At 72.3% G+C, this 17,432-nt stretch overlaps 3 protein-coding genes across 3 annotated transcripts; 2 read left to right on the top strand and 1 right to left on the bottom strand.

The window, feature by feature from the left end:
- On the bottom strand, positions 1 to 9,483 carry AURANDRAFT_62704 (hypothetical protein; the record flags this gene model as incomplete). The annotated part of the gene is made up of 7 exons (XM_009036714.1): positions 1 to 756; positions 923 to 1,568; positions 1,644 to 4,052; positions 5,589 to 5,650; positions 5,758 to 6,853; positions 7,269 to 8,821; positions 8,869 to 9,483. The coding sequence occupies 7 exons, from the start codon at positions 9,481 to 9,483 to the stop codon at positions 1 to 3; spliced, it is 7,137 nt and encodes a 2,378-aa protein (XP_009034962.1).
- A 961-nt stretch (positions 9,484 to 10,444) lies between these two features.
- On the top strand, positions 10,445 to 13,802 carry AURANDRAFT_71184 (hypothetical protein; the record flags this gene model as incomplete). The annotated part of the gene is made up of 5 exons (XM_009036935.1): positions 10,445 to 10,544; positions 11,120 to 11,598; positions 12,093 to 12,298; positions 12,390 to 12,759; positions 13,243 to 13,802. The coding sequence occupies 5 exons, from the start codon at positions 10,445 to 10,447 to the stop codon at positions 13,693 to 13,695; spliced, it is 1,608 nt and encodes a 535-aa protein (XP_009035183.1).
- A 786-nt stretch (positions 13,803 to 14,588) lies between these two features.
- AURANDRAFT_62702 (hypothetical protein) lies at positions 14,589 to 17,385 on the top strand (the record flags this gene model as incomplete). The annotated part of the gene is made up of 2 exons (XM_009036936.1): positions 14,589 to 14,969; positions 15,169 to 17,385. 2 exons carry the CDS (start codon positions 14,589 to 14,591, stop codon positions 17,383 to 17,385), a joined length of 2,598 nt encoding a protein of 865 aa, XP_009035184.1.
- Positions 17,386 to 17,432: the final 47 nt, after the last annotated feature.

Raw genomic sequence — 17,432 nt, 5'->3', positions numbered from 1 at the left:
CTAACGTATGAGGTTATCCGGCGCGCAGGGCACGCAGACGGGCGGCGGGACGCACGCCGCGCAGGTGCAGCCCTCGAGCTCGAAGACGGCGCCCTTGGCGACCTCCTCCTTGCGCATCATGAGCCGCGGCGCCGGGTACCGCTTCGCGAGCGCCGCCTCCGCGGCCTCGGTCAGCGCCTCGAGCTTCTGCACCTGGCGGACGACGCGCCGCGGCCGCCCGGGCATGGCGAGCTGGACCCACTCGAGCTCGACGCGCGCCCCGGCCGGGATCGCGGCGACGACGGCGCTCAGCGCGGCCGTCGTCTCGTCCGCGAGCTCCCGAGTCTGCGCGTCCGCGGCCGCGACGTCGAAGGCGAACGTCTCCTGCAGCCCCTCGGCGTGGTGCGGCGCGACGGCGGCGTAGCGCAGGTAGCGCGCGACGCGGAACGTCGCCCGGCCGCCCGCCGCGCCGTCGTAGACGGCGACGGTCGCGTGCGCGCTCAGGGGCTCCGCGGCCTCGGGCGCGGGCGCGAGGACGACCGTGAAGACGGAGAGCTCGTCGCCGAAGACGACGCGGTCCCCCGCCAGGAGCAGCGCGCCCTCGGGCGGGCGCAGGGCCAGCGCGGCCCAGTCGAGCGCGAAGCGCTTCGCGAAGAGCTTCAAAAGCGTCGACGCGCCGCAGGCCTTGCCCGCGGGCAGCGTCGCCTTGAGCGTCTTCCCGCCGCAGGGCAGGTCCTCGGCGATCATGAGCACGGAGTGCTTCGCGGGCGCCGCGGGCTGCTCCAGGCTCGTCATCCCGCAAGAGGCAAGCGGAGGACCGGAGGCACGAGGCTCCTAGGATCCTCGCCGAACGCGCGCGGCAGCATGGGCTCCTTGCAGTCGGGTTGCAGGCTTTTAAACCAGCAGCAAAGGTCCGTTAGAGCGCCGTGTCCCCGGACGGCACGACGGCCGTGTCCTCCTTGGACTCGGCCGCGTCGTCGTCGGGCTCGTCGTCCGGCAGGAAGAGCGAGCCGACGTCGGGGCCGCGGCGGTCCCACCGCGCGCGGAGCGACGTCCAGATGTGGAGGAGGTTGCCCTGGTCGCCCTGGGGCCCGAAGGCCCAGAGCAGGGGCACGAAGAAGAGCAGCGCCATGAAGATGGAGAAGGAGATGGTGAAGACGATGAGCAGCGCCATCTGCACGAAGAACGTGAGCTGGCACAGCAGCATGAGCGACGCGGAGCCCGCCGTCGTGATCGCGCCCGCGAAGACCGTGTGGCCCATCTTGCGCATGGCGTACTTCGTCCGGTCCTCGCGCGTCGCCAGGTTCTCGTGGATGCGGCCGTGGTCGTACATGTGCCCGAGGTGGATCGTGTAGTCGACCGCGAGGCCGATGACGATGACGCCCGCGACGCTCTCCCGGATGCCCAGGGACCACCCGCAGAGGAAGCACAGCCCGAGCACGCCCGCGACGATGCAGCCGATGCACGTGATGGCGAAGAGCGCCAGCACGACGTTCTGCGTCGCCACCGCGAGCACGACGAACGCGACGGGGAACGCGATGGAGATGCCGACCAGGAGCCCGTGGACGAGCGCGATCTGGCATTTATACCTACAACGCATGCCGGTGACGATTTCTCACCCCGAATCTCTCGTCGGTCGTCGACCGCGGGACGCCGACTCGAACCAGAGCCAGGCCCGCGAGAACTGGAAGACCTTCGGCAAACCGTCGACGCCCCGCGCGAGCGCGCGGACGTCGCTCAACAGCGCGTTCGACCGCTCGAGGCAGTCCTTCTTGTCGGAGACGGGCGCGAGGTTGTCCATGGACACGCGCGCGTCGACGCGCGCGTAGCGCAGCTCGCCGTCGACGTAGCCGATGACGTCGGACCAGGAGCTGTAGAGGTCCGCGTTCTCCGGGGCCGTCGTGTCCCGGAAGACGCGGAGCCGCGCGTCGAACGTCGTCTTGTTGAGGCCGTAGGTCGACGCGCCGTACGCGCCGCCGTGCCACCGCTGAAACTCGCGCATGAAGCAGAGCGTCGTGTTCGGCCGCGCCAACAACCCGAACTCGCAGGCGCCCGACGAGCACGGGAAGTTTTCGACGAGGTCGCAGGACGCTAAAATCGCGTCCTGCGACGCCGCGGGCGACAGGTCGAAGCCCGCCGCGTAGCGCACGCGGCCCCGCCGCCGCTCGGGCACGTAGATATCGAAATTCCTCCGCACGAGCGTGTCCATGCCGAAGACGAAATGGAGCGCGTGGTAGTACCTGTCCTCGTTGGTCCCGTAGGCGCCGTCGCTGAGGTCGAAGGCCTGCTGGAACATGTGCGTGGACCGAAACCACTTCTCCGGCTTCGCGGGCGGCTCGAGGCGGCTCGCGAAGGAGGCCGCCGCGCCGGACAACGCCGCGAGCACGGCCACGAGGACCCAGGCGACGGGCTTCCGCGGCGCGCCGGCCTCCATGACCCGCAGGTACGCCTCCACGGCCCGGCCGCCCTCGTGGCGCGCCGGGTCCGCGTCCGCCGCGTCGTTCCGGCACCGCGCCTTGCCCCAGCAGCACCAGCGGGCCTGCTCCAGGCGGTCCTGGACGACGAGGATCGCCGGCGTGAACGTCATCGCCAGGGCGTAGTTCACCAAGACGCAGACCGCGGCGTAGATGCCGAACGTCGAGATGGGCATGACGGGGTGGACGCCCGTGGCGAGGAAGGCCACGGCCGTCGTGAAGGACGTGTTCATCATGCTCTGGAGCGCGCGGACGTAGGCGTACTTGAGCCGCCGGTGGAGGTACGCCTCCGTCGCGGCGCCGTCGCCCGCCGGCGGCCGGTCGCCCGCGATGGGCGCGGCCTGGTGCCAGGCGTCGCTGAAGACGAAGACGTCGTCGGCGCCGACGCCCAGGATGACGAAGATGACGAGCATCTGCATGGACGAGAAGTAGCGGATCCAGAAGACGCACCGATAAAAGAACAGGGACAGCGGCAGCGACATCGTGATCTGGAGCATGGCCATGCTGCCCACGAATAAGCTCCCCGTGTGCTTCGAGATGTAGAGCCAGACGAAGAGCACGGACCCGAAGGCGACCATGAAGTCCTCCGTCGTCAGGCGCGTCCACTCGAAGCTCTCGACGAGCGGCGAGAACCAGAGCACCGACATCTTCTCGCCGCTCGCGCCCGCGCGCGCGCGCTCGTCGTAGGGCGACTTGAGGAAGTGGCCCTCCATGTGGTAGTGGTCCCAGAGGTCCGCCTCGGCCTCCGCGCCGAGCTCGTTCGCCGCGCGCCAGTACTGGTTGTCGTTGCGCTTCGCGAGGTTCTCGTACCCCGCCAAGGGGCTCCCCGTGTAGACGATGCTCCGCGCGCGGCAGGGGAACCCGCGCTCGAAGGCGCCCGCGTCGACGAAGAAGAGGTAGGCCGCCTCGTGGTCCCGCATGGTCGCCCAGCCCGCGTCGACGGCCGATTGGTTCAGCAGCGGGCAGCGCGCCGCGCCGTCGCCGTCGTAGAAGACCCGGAGCACGCTGTAGGCCAGCGGCGTGCACGCTCCGGCCGTGTCCAACACGCAGTAGTCCTGGTATTTGTCCAGGCCCGTGAACACGCGCTCGGCCTCGCACATGGCCTGCACGTTCCGCGCCGTCAAAATGCCCGCGGGGCCGTCGCACGTGTCGCGGAACTTGGGCTCGGCGTCGTACATGAAGTAGAAGGGGAAGGTCGCGTCGCCGCGCACGCGCAGCGCCGCGGCCTCGTCCGTCTCGTCGCTCGCGTCCTCGATCATGTCGCGCAGCAGCGTGAACTTGTCGTCGGGCACCTCCCAGTCGTACTCCGTCGGCTTCGACAGCGAGAAGTTGCAGGCCACGGTGACGCCGACGCCCAGGATGGTGAGGAAGATGACGCCGAAGATGACCGCCTTCGGGCGGCGCACGAGCAGGAGCGACACGGCGTCGACGCCGGACGACGACGCTGCTTCGAGGCGCTTGATCACGGAGTTGCGGTTCGCCTTCTTCTTGAAACTTCGTCGCGCCGCCTCGACCTCCGCCGCCGCCTCGATGGCGTGCGGGGTCTTCAGCTTGTCGTCTTCCTTCAGCTCCATCGCGCCCGCGCCGATGGTATTCCGCCTGACGGGGCAGCGTAGGTCCCAATTCACCATGAGGCTGCACCTTGAAGCTCCTCGATAAAGTTTTTCCACGACGCCGGAGCGCTCGGGCAAGGCAAGGACCGGTCCGCCACCGCCGCGAACAGCGCGCCGACGAGCGCGAGCGTCGGCTCGATGGAACAGTCGTCTTAGCTCCTCGATAAAGTTTACCACGGACGCCGGAGCGCTCGGGCAAGGCAAGGACCGGTCCGCCACCGCCGCGAACAGCGCGCCGACGAGCGCGAGCGTCGGCTCGATGGAACCCTCGTCTTTCCTACAGTCCATCGCTCGCTCCATCGGCGACGCGGCGCTCGCAGAGAAGCACGAAGCGCTGAAACAGGAAGCTTCGCTCCCGGACCTGCCGGAAGAACTGGCCGACGACGAGGACAGCGACGACGACGGGCCCTGGGAGTACGACTGGTGCCCGACGGCGGAGGTGCGGCGCGACGACCTCGAGGCCGCCGTCGCCGCGCGCTACGACGACGACGGCGACGGCCTCGACGCCGTCGCGCACTTCGCCGCGCGCCTCGCGGTCGCGTGCGGGCCCGTCGCCGGCGCGCGGCGCTCCGTCGCCCGGTTCTTCCTCGACCGCGAGACCGCGCGCTACCGGCGGCGGCTCGCGCGGGGCCGGACGCGCCTCGACGCCGCCGCGGCCGCCGGGAACGCGGCGCCGTCGACGCGCGCCGCGACGGCGGCCGCGCGCGCGTACCTCTCGCGGCGCTTTCCGCGGGCGGCGTCGTGGCGCGAGGCCCGGGCCGACGCGTCCTTCCTCCGCGACTGCGCCGGCGCCGTCGGCGCGGTCGTCTTCGTCCGGGGCGCCGCGGTCTTCGGCGACGCGCGGACGCTGCGCGCGATCGCCGTCGCGCGGTTCCGACGGAAGCTCGGCGCGGCGCTGCGGCGCGCGGCGGCGTTCGCGAGCGACGACATCGAGCGCGAGACGGGCGTCGCCGCCGCCGTCCTCGACGCCGCCGCCGCCGCCGCGCGGCGCCGCCGGTCCGGCGGGCGCCTGCGGCTCGCGGCGCCCGAGGACGTCTTCGCCGCGCGCGACGCCGGGCGGCTCCCGCCGTGCTTCGCGCGCATGACGCGCGAGGTCCGCGCCGCCCACCACCTCAAGCACGACGCGCGCTTCCAGTACACCTGCTTCCTGCGGGCGCTGGGCGCGCCTCCCGAGCTCGTCGTCGCGCTCTTCGAGGCCGAGCTGCCGCGGAGGCCCAGGGACGCGGCCTACCGCGTGCGCCACGCCTACGGCCTCGAGGGCGGCCTCACGGCCTACGCGCCGGCGAAATGCGCCACCATGATCGCCCGGCGGGGCCAGCCGCACGGCGCGCCGGGCGCGGTCCACGACTGCCCGTTCCGCTGGGATCCGGACGTCGCGGCGACGCTGCGCGGCGACCTCCGCCTCGGCGACGGCGACGTGGCCGCCGTGCTCGCGGCGGCGTCGCCGCGGGCCAAGTGCGCCGCGGCCTTCGCCGCCGTCCACGGCGGCGACGCCGGCGACCCGTTCCACGCGCCGACGGACTGGGTCGACGCGAGCCTCGACGCGAGGCCCGACGCGGACCCGCGCGACGACGACGATGAGATCTAGTTTTAACGGCGTTACAGCTCGCCCGCGGATTTTAAAAACAACGTCACAGCTCGCCCCCGGGGCGCCGCGGAGCCGCCGGCGGCCGCGCGCGGCAGGCGCGCACCTCCGCGGCGAGGACCGCCGCGCCGTCGCCGTCGCGCGCGGACACGGTCATCGTCCGCGCCTCCCAGTCGAAGTCGAGCCGGCCGAAGTTCGGGTCCGCGTAGTAGGCGCCGGGCTCCGGGCGGTGCGCGTGGAAGTAGCGCAGGAGCGGCGGAAAGAGCAGCTTCGTCACGGCCGACGTGCTCATCGCGTGCGTGAGCCCCGACGACGTGACCTCGACGACGTCGCCGCAGACGGGCCCCGGCGCCGGCGCGGCGACCTCCGCGTGGTGCACGTCGCCCGAGAGGAGCGCGACGCCGGACGCGTTCGTCGCGTAGAGCAGCGCCAGCAGCCGCCGCTTCGCTTTCGGGAAGTGCGCCCACGACTCGAACGTCGGGTTCGACGTGAGCACCTGGACCGACGACGCGACGACGACGAAGGACGAGTCGCGCGCGTCCAGCAGCTCCCGCTCGAGCCAGGCCCACTGGGCCTCGCCTAAGACGTCGCCGCCGAAGTCCGCGCGCCGCGGCAGGTCGAGCAGCCCCGAGACGAGGCGGAGCGCCGCGGCCGCGAGCGGCGCGAGGCGCCCGAGGACGGGGATGCCGAAGCACCAGGACCCGACGTTCCACGACGGCAGCAGGTAGTCGTCGCGGAAGGACCGCGTGTCGAGGAGGAGCACGGTCGCGCGGCGGCCCGGCGGGCCGAAGCGCCGCGAGCCGTAGACGCCGCGGCGCTCCTCGGCGCGCTCGCGGCGCCGCGCCGCGTCGTCGAAGAGTTCGACGTAGGCGCGCCGCCGCGCCGCGAGCTCGGCGACGCCGCGCCCGGCGTCGTTGACGCCGAGGTCGTGGTCGTCCCACGCGCCGTCGACGACGACGCCCTTCGCGAACGCGCTGTAGTTCGCGTTGCGCCGCTGGCGGTCGACGGCGCGCGCGAGGGCCGCCGCCGAGCCGTGCGCGTAGACGGCGTCGCCGGTCCACAGCCACAGCTGCGGCGCCGCCGCGCCGATGACCGGCCACAGCGGCTGGGGCTTGTCCTGCTTGTTGCAGCTCCCAAAGGCCGCGCGGTAGAGGGGCCAGTCGTGCGTGTAGTCGACAGCTAGGACGCAGGAGTAGAGGAGGCTGGTGTGCAGCCAGCGCATGGGTTTTGGCTGCGCTAGGCTGCGCGCTCCAGCAGCCAGTCGTGCGTGTAGTCGACGGCGAAGACGTAGTTGTAGAGGAGGCTGGCGCGTAGGCAGCGCATCGTTTGGCAGGTCGCTAGGCGGCGCCACGCAGCTCAATTACCACACAGCCATTGCGCTCGAGTTCACCTCGATCCCTTTGTGTGGCAAGGATTGAGCGAGCCTTTAACGTTGAATCGACGTTGCAGTCCTTACGCGTAGAGGGGCGTTACGGAGAGCACCACCCGCTCCACCTCGATTACGGAGAGCGCCACCCGCTCTCCTAGCCGCCGCGGCCCCGGCCCGAGCGCCTCGCCTTGCGCGCGGAATCGGAGCGGACGACGTTCGCCTGCGAGGACGAGCGCGCGGGCGAAGACGGCGCCGCCGCCGCGGGAGCCGCCGCCGCGGTCTCCGCGAGGCGCTTCGTGGGCTTGCGCGGGAACACGCGGTTGGCGAGCTCGATGAGCGCGTCCGTCGCCTCCTCCGGCGGCCAGTAGCAGAGCTCGACGGGGCCCTTCGCCTCCATGCGGCCCTTAAGAACGTTGCTCACGTTGCTCAAGGCTGTCTCGGGGGCCTTGTTTGCCAAGAACGGCGCCGCCGCGACGAAGGCCGCGTCCTTGACGAGCGCGGCGCTCGTGGCAAAGGGAATCCACAGGCCGTCGCCGGACTTGGCGAAGAAGCCGCACGTCTTTTTTTCGTCGACGCGGTAGAGCCAGTCGAACTTGTCCGCTGCGGCCGCGCGCCGCGCGACGTCCGCCGCGGACGCGTCCTTCAGCGCGGCGGCCTTCTGCTGCGCCTTCGAGGCCCGCCGCGCCACAGCGTCCAGTTGAGCGCCTGTTCTCGGAAGCTGCAGCGGCCGCAGGCCTTCGGCGTCGCGCAGGACGTTCCGCGCGCGGGCGACGTTCCGCGCGACGGAGTAGAACTCCGCGCACGCGACCGCCTGGGCGCCCGCCGCCTCCGCCGACGCCTCCGCCGCCTCCGCGGTGCGCGCCTTGACGCGCTCCTTCTCCTTCAACGCCGCCGTCACGCGCGCGGCCTCCGCCTCCGCGCCGTCGCGGGCCTCGCGCGCCTCGCGCGTGGCCTCGTCCCGCTCGATCTTGGCGCGGCAGAGGGCCGCCTCCAGCGCCGCGACCTTCGCCTCCGACTCCACGGCCGCTTCCTCCCGCGCCCACGCCGCCGCCGCGGAGTCGCGCGCGGCGCACCCCGACTCCTCGAGCTCCGCGGCCGCAAGGTCCAGGGCGCCGCGCTCCGCCTCCTCGGCGCGGCACTTGTCCTCCGTCACGAGCGCCGCCGTCGCCTTCTTCTGCTCCGCGCGCGCCAGGGCCGCCGCGCAGCCGTCCTCCGTCTTCAGCTCCGCGCGCGCCGCGAGCCCCGCCTCCGCGCGCGCCGCCTTGCGCTCCGCGCGCGTCGCCTCGCGCCGCGCCGCGAGCTCCGCCGCGCCGAGGTAGCCGCTGGCCTCTTTGGCCGCCGCGTAGACGGCGGCGACCGAGGTGCCCACGGGCATCGCCGCCGCGACGTCCTCGGCGCCGTAGATGACCTCGAAGATGGTGTAGACCTGCGCGACCGCGCGCCGCGCGGCCGCGTCGTCGGCGCGGCCGACGCGGTCGACGGCCTGGCAGAGCGCGTTCGACAGCGCAAAGCGCCACGACGTGCCGCCGGCGCCGCCCACGCCGAGCACGCACAGGCAGGTCACGAGGTCCACGGCCGTCAGGGCCGCCCGCAGCTTCTTCGTGAGGTCCCACTTGACCTTGTTGCCGAGCTTGCCGGCGAAGCTGGCCTGCTCCTTCTGCAGACATGAAACCGTGACGGCGCGCGCGCCGCCCGCGTCGGCGATGCGCGGGTTCTCGAGGTGGAACGTCGCGTCGACGTACCGCGCGAGGACCGCGAGGCCCTCCGGCGAGCTCGCGCGCAGCCCCTCATCGCGCAGCACCTGCGTTAAAATAGATGTCAAGTTGAAGGTTACCAAAAAAAGTTGACAAAAAGTGCGCCGGAGTTCGCGTCCTCGACGCGCCACTCGCCGTACTCGACCTTGAGCAGCCAGGCGAGGAAGACCCACGCGGGCACGTTGTCGCCGTAGCGCCAGGGCCCGCAGTGGGCCTCGTTAAACCCGTGCCCCTCGCCGACGCCGAGCGCGCTTCCGATGGCCGCTTCCTGCGGCGCGGGACCGCGCGAGGGTCCAAAAGAGCGCGCGTAGGACGCGGGCGAGGGCGCGGGACGCGGGTGTAGCGCGATCAAGAGCGCGTCGAGCTTGGAGCTCGGCTCCGCGACGCGGACGTGCACGCGCGTGATCTCCGCGTCCGCCATCGCCGCGACGAGCGCGAGGCCCTCGCCGAAGAGCGTGGCCCCGCTCGTGCCGTCCTCGTGCTCGACCATCCTAGCCCACGGCCCGGAGGCCCACGTCATGCCCGCGTAGGGGCAGAACGAGGCCGCGGACGGGGGCATCTCCTCCGCGACGCGGTCCTTGAGGTGGCCGTCGAGGACGCGGAGCAGGCCCGGCGCGTCGCCGCGCGCGCTCACGAAGGCGATGGCGCGCCGGACGGCCGCCTCGTTGGCGAACTTGAGCGCCCCGACGTAGTCGGAGAGGGCGCCCATGGCCGCGTCGACCACCTCGCCGTACCTACGATCGCGGGGCGCGTCGGGCGCGTCGTCTCCCGACGCCGCGCGACGCCCGCGACGGGACTCTGGATCCTACTCTTCCGGGTCTATGGCGATCATGCCCCGCGCGCCCTTCTCGAGCGAGAGCTGGAGAAGGCGCGCGAAGCGCGGGTTCTCGTCGCAGAGGCGCCGCCGAAGCGCCGGGTCATTGTGAATCATTTCGATGATCTCTCGACCATTTTTCAGGTCGAGAGTCAAATGATTCACGCCGACGCCGACGCCCGCGAGCAGATACTGCCACGCCGCTTCATGAGTGTCAGAGGTGCCCTTCTGGCGGCTCTGCTTCTTCCGCGGGCGACGCCCTGTGGCCATGCTCGCCGAGAGCTTTGAGGCAATGTGGCCAAAAAATCAGTGCCCTGGGTGCTGCCCTGTGGAATTTGTGAGGACGCCAACTCCGACACCTGCGACACGGCCACCCCCGACTCCGAGGGCGAGGCCGACTCTTAGGCGCGGGCTCGCTAGGAGTCCTGGGCGATCGCGACGTCGCACTCCACGGAAGTTGTCCCAGCAAGGTGGCGCGGCGACCGCGCGGTTCGCGGACGTCGCGGCGCTGACGCGCTCCGTCCGGAGCCGCGAGCCGTCGCTCTGGTACCACGCGGTCGCGACACGTCGCAAGAGCATACAGCCAGAGCGCGTCGACGTCGCCGTGTCCAGCATCGCGAAGACGAACTCGATCTCGCGAAGGCGGCACGCGCCTTTCGCGGACGCACTCGGCGACGGACTGGGGCCCGACGTTCGCGTACCACGCGATCGTGTCGTCGCTGGAGGCCGCCGACAGCGTGCCAACGTTGCTATTGCCGTCGACGTCGATCTCGATGACGGACATGCAGTCGACGCGGCGGTGCGCGTAGACCAGGAGCGCGCGCGGAAGACGCGCCGGCGGCGGGCAGAGGGCACGATGTCGGAGCTGACGGCGCCCCGCCCGGCGAAGCCGCCGCTGTCGATGATGCGGTCGTGCTCCTCGGCGACGTCGGTGACGGGGAGCAGGAGGCGTCGCGGTGGGCGCGGGCGGCCGCCGCGCGCCGCCGGTGGATCGTCGCATCGAGAGCCTCGATTTCGACGGCGAGACGACCGCGCGCCGAGCCGACCGACCGCGCGCCGGGCGCCGCCGGTGCGAGCTGGGAGCCGCCGAGCCGCCGTCGAAGCGGCGCGACGGTGTCGAAGCGTGTCGAATCGCTGCATCGCTGCTCGACCCGTCGGGCACGACGTTCAGCTTCACGCGGCCGCGGACGAGGCGCGCATCTTCCGCGGCGCGTCGAAGGCGGCCGCCAAGGTCGCGCGAGTCCGCGGCGGCCGCGGCACGTCCACGACGTGCAAGGTCTCTGCGAGAAGACGGGCAGCCATTCTGGACAGGGGAAGCATGAACGTTACTGTCTTTGTTAAACAAAGCAAAAAGTAATGTTGAATCGCTCGCATCGTACGAGCAGCCCATGAGCCGCTCAAGAAACCTGCGCGCGGGTCAGCCGGGTCCGATTCGTTGGCCTCGGATACTCTGCTGCGCGGGTACTTGCCTGGCGCCGCGGGCGCCGACGACGTCGCGACGCTCGCTGGCGCCGTCGACATCGGCGCCGAGGGCTGGGCTGCCTCGGCAAGGGCTACGGCACGCCCCAGTCGACGGCGCCGTCGAGCGCCGCGCCCTACGAGGAGAGCGGCGCGCCCAGCGACGTGGAGCTCGGCATCACGTCCGAGTCCAAGTTCACGATCGGCTACGCGTACCCCGCCGACGGCGGCGGCGACGACGTGTCGTCGCACCGCGTCGACTGGGACACGTCGTCGAGCTTCAACTCGCTCTCCGCGTCGCCCCACAAGGGCACCGTCGACGTCGACGCGTCCGTGGCCATGTCCTACACCAGCGACGAGCTCACGACGAGTACGACGTACTACGTGCGGGTCCTGCCCATCAACGCGGCGGGCTACGGCACCGCGTCCGCGACGCTGTCCGCGGCGCCCGCGCTCCAGGTCGCGGGCATCCCGCGGCCCATCTCCGTCGCCGGCGAGGTCGACGTCGAGCGGCTCTACCCGCGCGTGCCGCACCACGGCGTGCCCTGCTCGGTCTTCGACGCGTCGCCGGACCCGCGGCGCGCGGGGTAGTAGAGCGCGGCGCCCAGCGGCGCCAGGGACCGGGGCCAGGCCGCGTCCAAGACCTCGTCGTCCACGTAGAACAGCGCCTCGGTCTGGTCGTAGACGCGCGTGCCGTGGCGCGTACCGTCCGACTCGAAGAGCCGCCGCGTGACGGGCGCCTCGAGCGACGAGCCCCGCGCGTCGCCGAGGTCCGACGTCGTCGCGAGGAAGAAGAGGCGGCTCGCCTCCGTCGTCAGCGCCGTGAAGTACTCCGGGCTCGAGCCGCGCGCGGCCGGCCTCAGGTCCTCGAGGAGCCGCGTCGCGCCCGAGCTCGAGCCGTCCGTGACCGGCCTGCGAAGGCGGAGCTGGCGGAGCCAGTGTCCGAGCCGTAGTAGAGCCGCGCCGCGACCGCGAGCCCGCGTCGACGCGAGGAAGAGGCCCGCGCGCGTCGCACCCCGGCCCCCGACACCATGTCGATCCTCCAGCACAACGGCGCGGCGATCGTCTGTATGGCCGGCAAAAACTGCGTCGCCATCGCGAGCGACACGCGCTTTGGTTTGAGCCAGCAGACCGTGTCCTGCGATTTCCAAAAGGTGTTCAAGCAGAGCGACCGGCTCTTCGTCGGCCTCGCGGGCCTGGCGACGGACGTGCAGACGCTGCGGAACACGCTGAAATTCAAGCGCGAACCGGCGTCCAGCGCGACGGGCTCGACGAAGCGACGCGCGCCCTTCCGCGGACCCCGCGCGCGCGCCCTCCCCCCCCGACGCCCCCCCGCCCCGCAGGCTCGCGCTCTACGAGCTGCGGGAGGAGCGCGTGATGAAACCCGAGGCCTTCGCGGCGCTCCTGTCGCACATGCTCTACGAGAAGCGGTTCGGGCCGTACTTCGTCGAGCCCGTCGTCGCGGGCCTGAAGGACGACGGCTCGCCCTTCCTCTGCGGCATGGACCTCATCGGCGCGCCGGTCTACACGGACGACTACGTCGTCAGCGGCACCTGCACGCCCAACCTCAACGGCATGTGCGAGTCGATGTGGCGCCCGGACATGGGGCCCGACGAGCTCTTCGAGACCATCTCCCAGTGCCTCCTCGCCTCCGTCGACCGCGACGCGCTCTCCGGCTGGGGCGCGACGGTCCACGTCCTCACGCCCCAGGGCGTCACGTCCAAGCAGCTCAAGGGCCGCATGGACTAGGCGCCGCGCCGCGACCCGCCGAGAGTTCTCCGCCGACTAACCGAGTGAAACTGAAGTTGAGCGTGGCGCCGGACTGCGGGCGACTCGGGTTTGAGAAGCGCGGGCTCCGGACGGCGTCCGCGGCGAGACGAGGGGCGCCGTGCACGCTCGAGCGGCTCGCCGCGGAAGAGAAGGCGAGAGCATGATGCCTGCGCTCCGACTCGCCGTGGCTCTTTCCTTGGCGGCGACGACGACGCTCGCGTTCCAGGCGTGCCCCGCGACCGCGCCCGCGGCCCCGCGATTGGATAGCGCGCTGCGCGCCAAGTATGTCGACGCGAACGGCGCGCGCCGGCGCCAAGATTTCCCGCGACTGTTGCCGCTTCCGAGGCCGCGCGCCTCGTCGCGCCCGCCGCCGCCCCCGCGCCGCGCCGCGGCGACGCGCGCGCCCCCGCAGGCGAGCCCATCAAGGCGGCGCTGAGCGCCTACATGCACTTCTGCGGCGACGAGCGCGCGGCGGTGACCGCGTCCGTCAAGGCGGCCGAGGGCGCGGCGTTCAAGCAGACCAAGGTCATGACGAAGCTCGGCGAGCTCTGGCGCGCCCTCGACGCGGCCACCGTCGACTCCTACAAGGCGCGCGCGGCCGCGGACAAGGAGCGCTACGACGCCGCGCTCGCCGCGGCCGGCATCCTCACGCCGAAGCAGAAGAAGGCCTCCAAGCCCAAGCGGCCCCTGTCGGCCTACATGCTCTTCTGCCAGGAGCGGCGGCCGGCCCTGACCGAGACGCTCAAGGCGTCCCTCGGGCCCGGCTTCAAGTACACCGCGGTGATGACGAAGCTCGGCGAGGAGTGGCGGGAGCTCTCCGACGGCGCCAAGGTCAAGTACCAGGACATGGCCGCCGCGGAGAAGGCCAAGGCCGCCTAGGGAGCGGCGGGCCTGACGACGCGCAAGAAAGAAGAGACCGCGCGGCCGGGCCGGGGACGGCGCCCGCGCGCGCGCGAGGCTACGCGAGTATTAAGATGCTCGAGAGCTACGCGACGCGACGCGGCCTGGGACTCAGGGGCGCCGCGCGCCGCGACCTCTAGAACACGCGCCGGCTCAGTAGGAGAGCATGTTCGACAGCTTCGACGGCCACTTGCGGCCCTGGACGACGCAGTTGCCGCCGTCGCAGTAGCCCGGGCCGAGCGTCGACGCCTGGTCGAAGAACTGGCACCTGCGCGGCCGCGCGTCGCGACGCGGGGCGCGGTCGGCGCGCCGGACGCCGGCCCGGGACCCGCCGCCCTTGCACTGCGGGTCGACGCTCCGTCGAAAGACGCACGCGCCGCCTGCGAGCGGTCGGCCTCGACGCCGCGTACGAACCCCGCCGCCGCGCGCGCCGCGCGCGCACCGTCGCACGTCGGTCGCGTGCACGCGAGGAACTCGCAGGCGCCTCCCCGGCACGTCACGTCCTCGCAGCCCTCGTAGACGCACTTGCCTCCATGGCAGTCGAACTCGCAGTCGCGATTCGGCTTCGCGGCTGCGATGGCGACGAGTGCCGCGACGATGCAGCCCCAGCGGCCGACCATCGTGCCGCTGCGGCGCGGCGCAGCGCGTCGAGGTGCTGCCCGGCGGTCCGGCGCGGCTCGAAAGGCTGCCTAGCTTGAAGAGGTTGTGAAGTGGTGTTGATGCGACGCATTTCGCTTGTGGAGAGTTTCTACCAGGTCGTCCCCGCTCCCCGACGACGGCGACCGGCGTGGGGTCCGGTCGCACGGCTCAAAACCGTCTCCTCGACCCGGCATCAAGCCCCCGACCACCCCCCCCGCTCTTTGACGACGAGGATGTTCAAGCTCTGCGGCGACACCGACGACGTCGACGACGACGATCTCTCCACGCCCGAGAAAGAATACAACCCCCGGGTCACCCTGAGCGACGAGCAGGCGCGCAAGGCCGAGCTCGCCGCGCTCTTCGAGGGCGCGGCCGGCGGGGAGTTCGCGCCGACGTTCGAGGGCGGCGGCGTCTACTTCGCGTCGTCCGCCGAGGACCCGGGCGCGGCGCGCGCCCACTGGACGAACTACAACATCGCGGCGTCGCTGCGGCCCAACTACATGGACGTGGACGAGTACTGGGCGGCCGAGCTCCTGCTGAAGCGCGTGCGCATCTTCCTCGCGAAGCGGCGCGCGGCGAAGGCGCTCGTCGCGGGCGACCTCGCGATCATCTGTGTGGATTCCAAATCTTCAACCCGACTTCAATGTGAGCGTAATCGAACGGTTTCGACCAGAATCTTTCGCTGTGCTTCGAGAACTCGACGAGAGCGATCGATTCGTCCAAAAATCAGCCGAATCGACATCGATTTGACGGAGCTAGAGAGTTCTGAAGTTTGGTGGGGACCCCCCAAACCAGTGGTTGATTTCCACACAGGCGATCATGGAGCGGGAGATCGACAAGATCCAGCGCGCCTGGCGGCGGCACCGGGGCCGCGCGGCCTTCAAGGCGCGCGCCGTCGCCGCCGAGGCGGCGGCGAAGAAGTGGCGCGCGTTCGAGGACTTCCGCGCGGCGCTGACGTCCAAGGAGGGAGAGGCCGTGCTCCTCTGGGACCACGAGAAGAAGCGCACGGCGCGCGCGGCGCTGCGCGTCGACAAGTCGCGCCACTTCCTCACGACGACCGTGGGCCGCCGCACGCGGAAGCACCGGCTCAAGGACGTCTACCGCGTCACCCAGGGCTACGCGTCGGAGTTCCTAAGAGACCTCATCACGCAGCTCGCGCCCGAGAAGCACCTGAGCCTCTGGCTCCGGGACGCCCGCGGCCGGCGGTCGTCCATCGACGTCGCCTTCGACCACGGCGCGTCCGTCGACGTCGCCGACGACGGCAAGAGCCGCTGCGACCGCTTCTACCGCAACTTCTCGCGGCTTTTGGACGAGCTCGAGTCCGAGGACGCCTTCTTCTTCGACGCCCGGGGCGCCTACGGCCGCGTCGGCCGCTCCGTCTTCGACCGCTGGGAGCAGGTCGCGCTCCTCGACCCGGACTGGACGGGCGCCGACGGCGGCGCGCGGCCCGCGGACGCCGGCGCGGCCGGGGGCCCGGGCCGGCCGCCCGCGCGGGACCGCCACCTGCCGGGCCGCCTCCCGCCGGGCTGCCTCCTGCCGGCCCCGCTGCCGCCGGCGGCGAAGCCCCAGCACCTGCCGCTCAAGGTCGTCTACGAGCACGTCGCGCCGGGCGGCGAGCGCCGCGGCGCCGCGTGGTGGTCCGAGACCGTCGTCCTGAGCTACGGCGACTTCTTCGCGGGCCGCTTCGACGCCGACGGCGCCACGCGGTCCAAGGAGCGCTTCGTGCTCCAGCGCTGCGTCTTCGACGGCGACCGGTGGCGCCGCGTCGACCGGCCGCGGCGCCGCGACGACGCCCAAGCGCCGCGGCCCGAGCCCATGCCCACGTCCGAGCTCATCTCCTACTTCTCGGCGCAGACCCGCGACCTCTACGGCCACGTGGGCGTCCGGGGCTGGCGCAACACCGAGTCCGGCGACTTCGAGTTCGACGGCGACAACGAGGCCCGGCTCGTCGCCTTCGCGCTCTCGCGCGGCGGCAAGGCCGCGGCGACGGCCGCGAAGCTCCAGGGCGCCGCGGCGTCCGTCGCGGCGCGGAAGAGCCTGACCCAGGAGCTCACGGACTCCGGCGGCGGCGGCGTCGCCGCGCGGCTCCGCCGGGCCTTCGGGCGGTCGCGGGCCGCCGACGGCGCGGAGACGGACGGCGACGCGACGGGCGCGTCGAGCGGCGACGAGGCCGGGCCGTCGGGCGCGCGCCAGGACGCGACGCACCTGCGCCGCGCGCTGCTGCGCCAGCTCTACGGCGGCGAGCACGGCAAGAAGGGCCAGGCGGACCCGCGCCTCGCCGCGGGGCGCATGTACGAGCCGGGCCCCGTGTCCTTCAACTCGTCGCAGAAGATGATGGTCGACGCGCGGCGCGAGGCCATCCTCCGGGACGCGCAGGCGCAGCGCGGGGAGGCGCGCGCGCGCGAGGCCCGGGCCCGGCGCGGCGACGCGCGCGCCGACGGGCCCGCGGCGCCCGGCGGCGCGACCGCCGCCCGCGACGACTCCGAGGCCGGCTCCGACGCGGCGTCCGACGGGGAGTCCGACGGGAGCCCGGTCAAAGAAGAGACCGCGACGGTCCGGACGCTCGAGCAGCTGCGCACGGCGCCGCCGGCGGCGCGCCGCATGCGCCGGGACGAGTCGGCCAAGTTCCGCGCGACGCACTCCTGCGCCGACGGCCACCGCTACGAGATCACGGTCTCCGAGAAGGCGCGGCGCGGCGTCACGCCGAAGCTCGGCCTCCGCTGCTACGCCGGCGAGCCCGTCGACTTCGGCCGCGTGCGCTACGCGGCGTCGCTCGTCGTCGCCGGCTGCTCCGCGCACACCGTGCCGACGGTCCAGCTCGCCTACGGGTCGTCGACGATCCGCGACGGCGACCGCGTCGTCGGCGTCAACGGCAACTTCCCGGCCAACCCCGCGCTGCTCGCGGCGCTCCTCGGCGACGGCCGCCACAAGCGCCGCGTGACGCTCGTGCGGCCCGCGCTCGAGACGGCCGCCATCGAGGACGACCTCGAGCAGCGGCGCGGCGCGGGCGCCGCCGCCGTCGACGTCTAGCGCGGCGCGGCGCGGCCGCCGCCGCCGCCGACGTCGCGCGCGGCGCC

Source organism: Aureococcus anophagefferens (assembly GCF_000186865.1).
Source record: "Aureococcus anophagefferens unplaced genomic scaffold AURANscaffold_5, whole genome shotgun sequence".
NCBI classification, from domain to species: Eukaryota; class Pelagophyceae; order Pelagomonadales; family Pelagomonadaceae; genus Aureococcus; species Aureococcus anophagefferens.
Note: the sequence above shows the minus strand (reverse complement) of the source record. Positions and strands in the feature narration are given on the sequence as shown.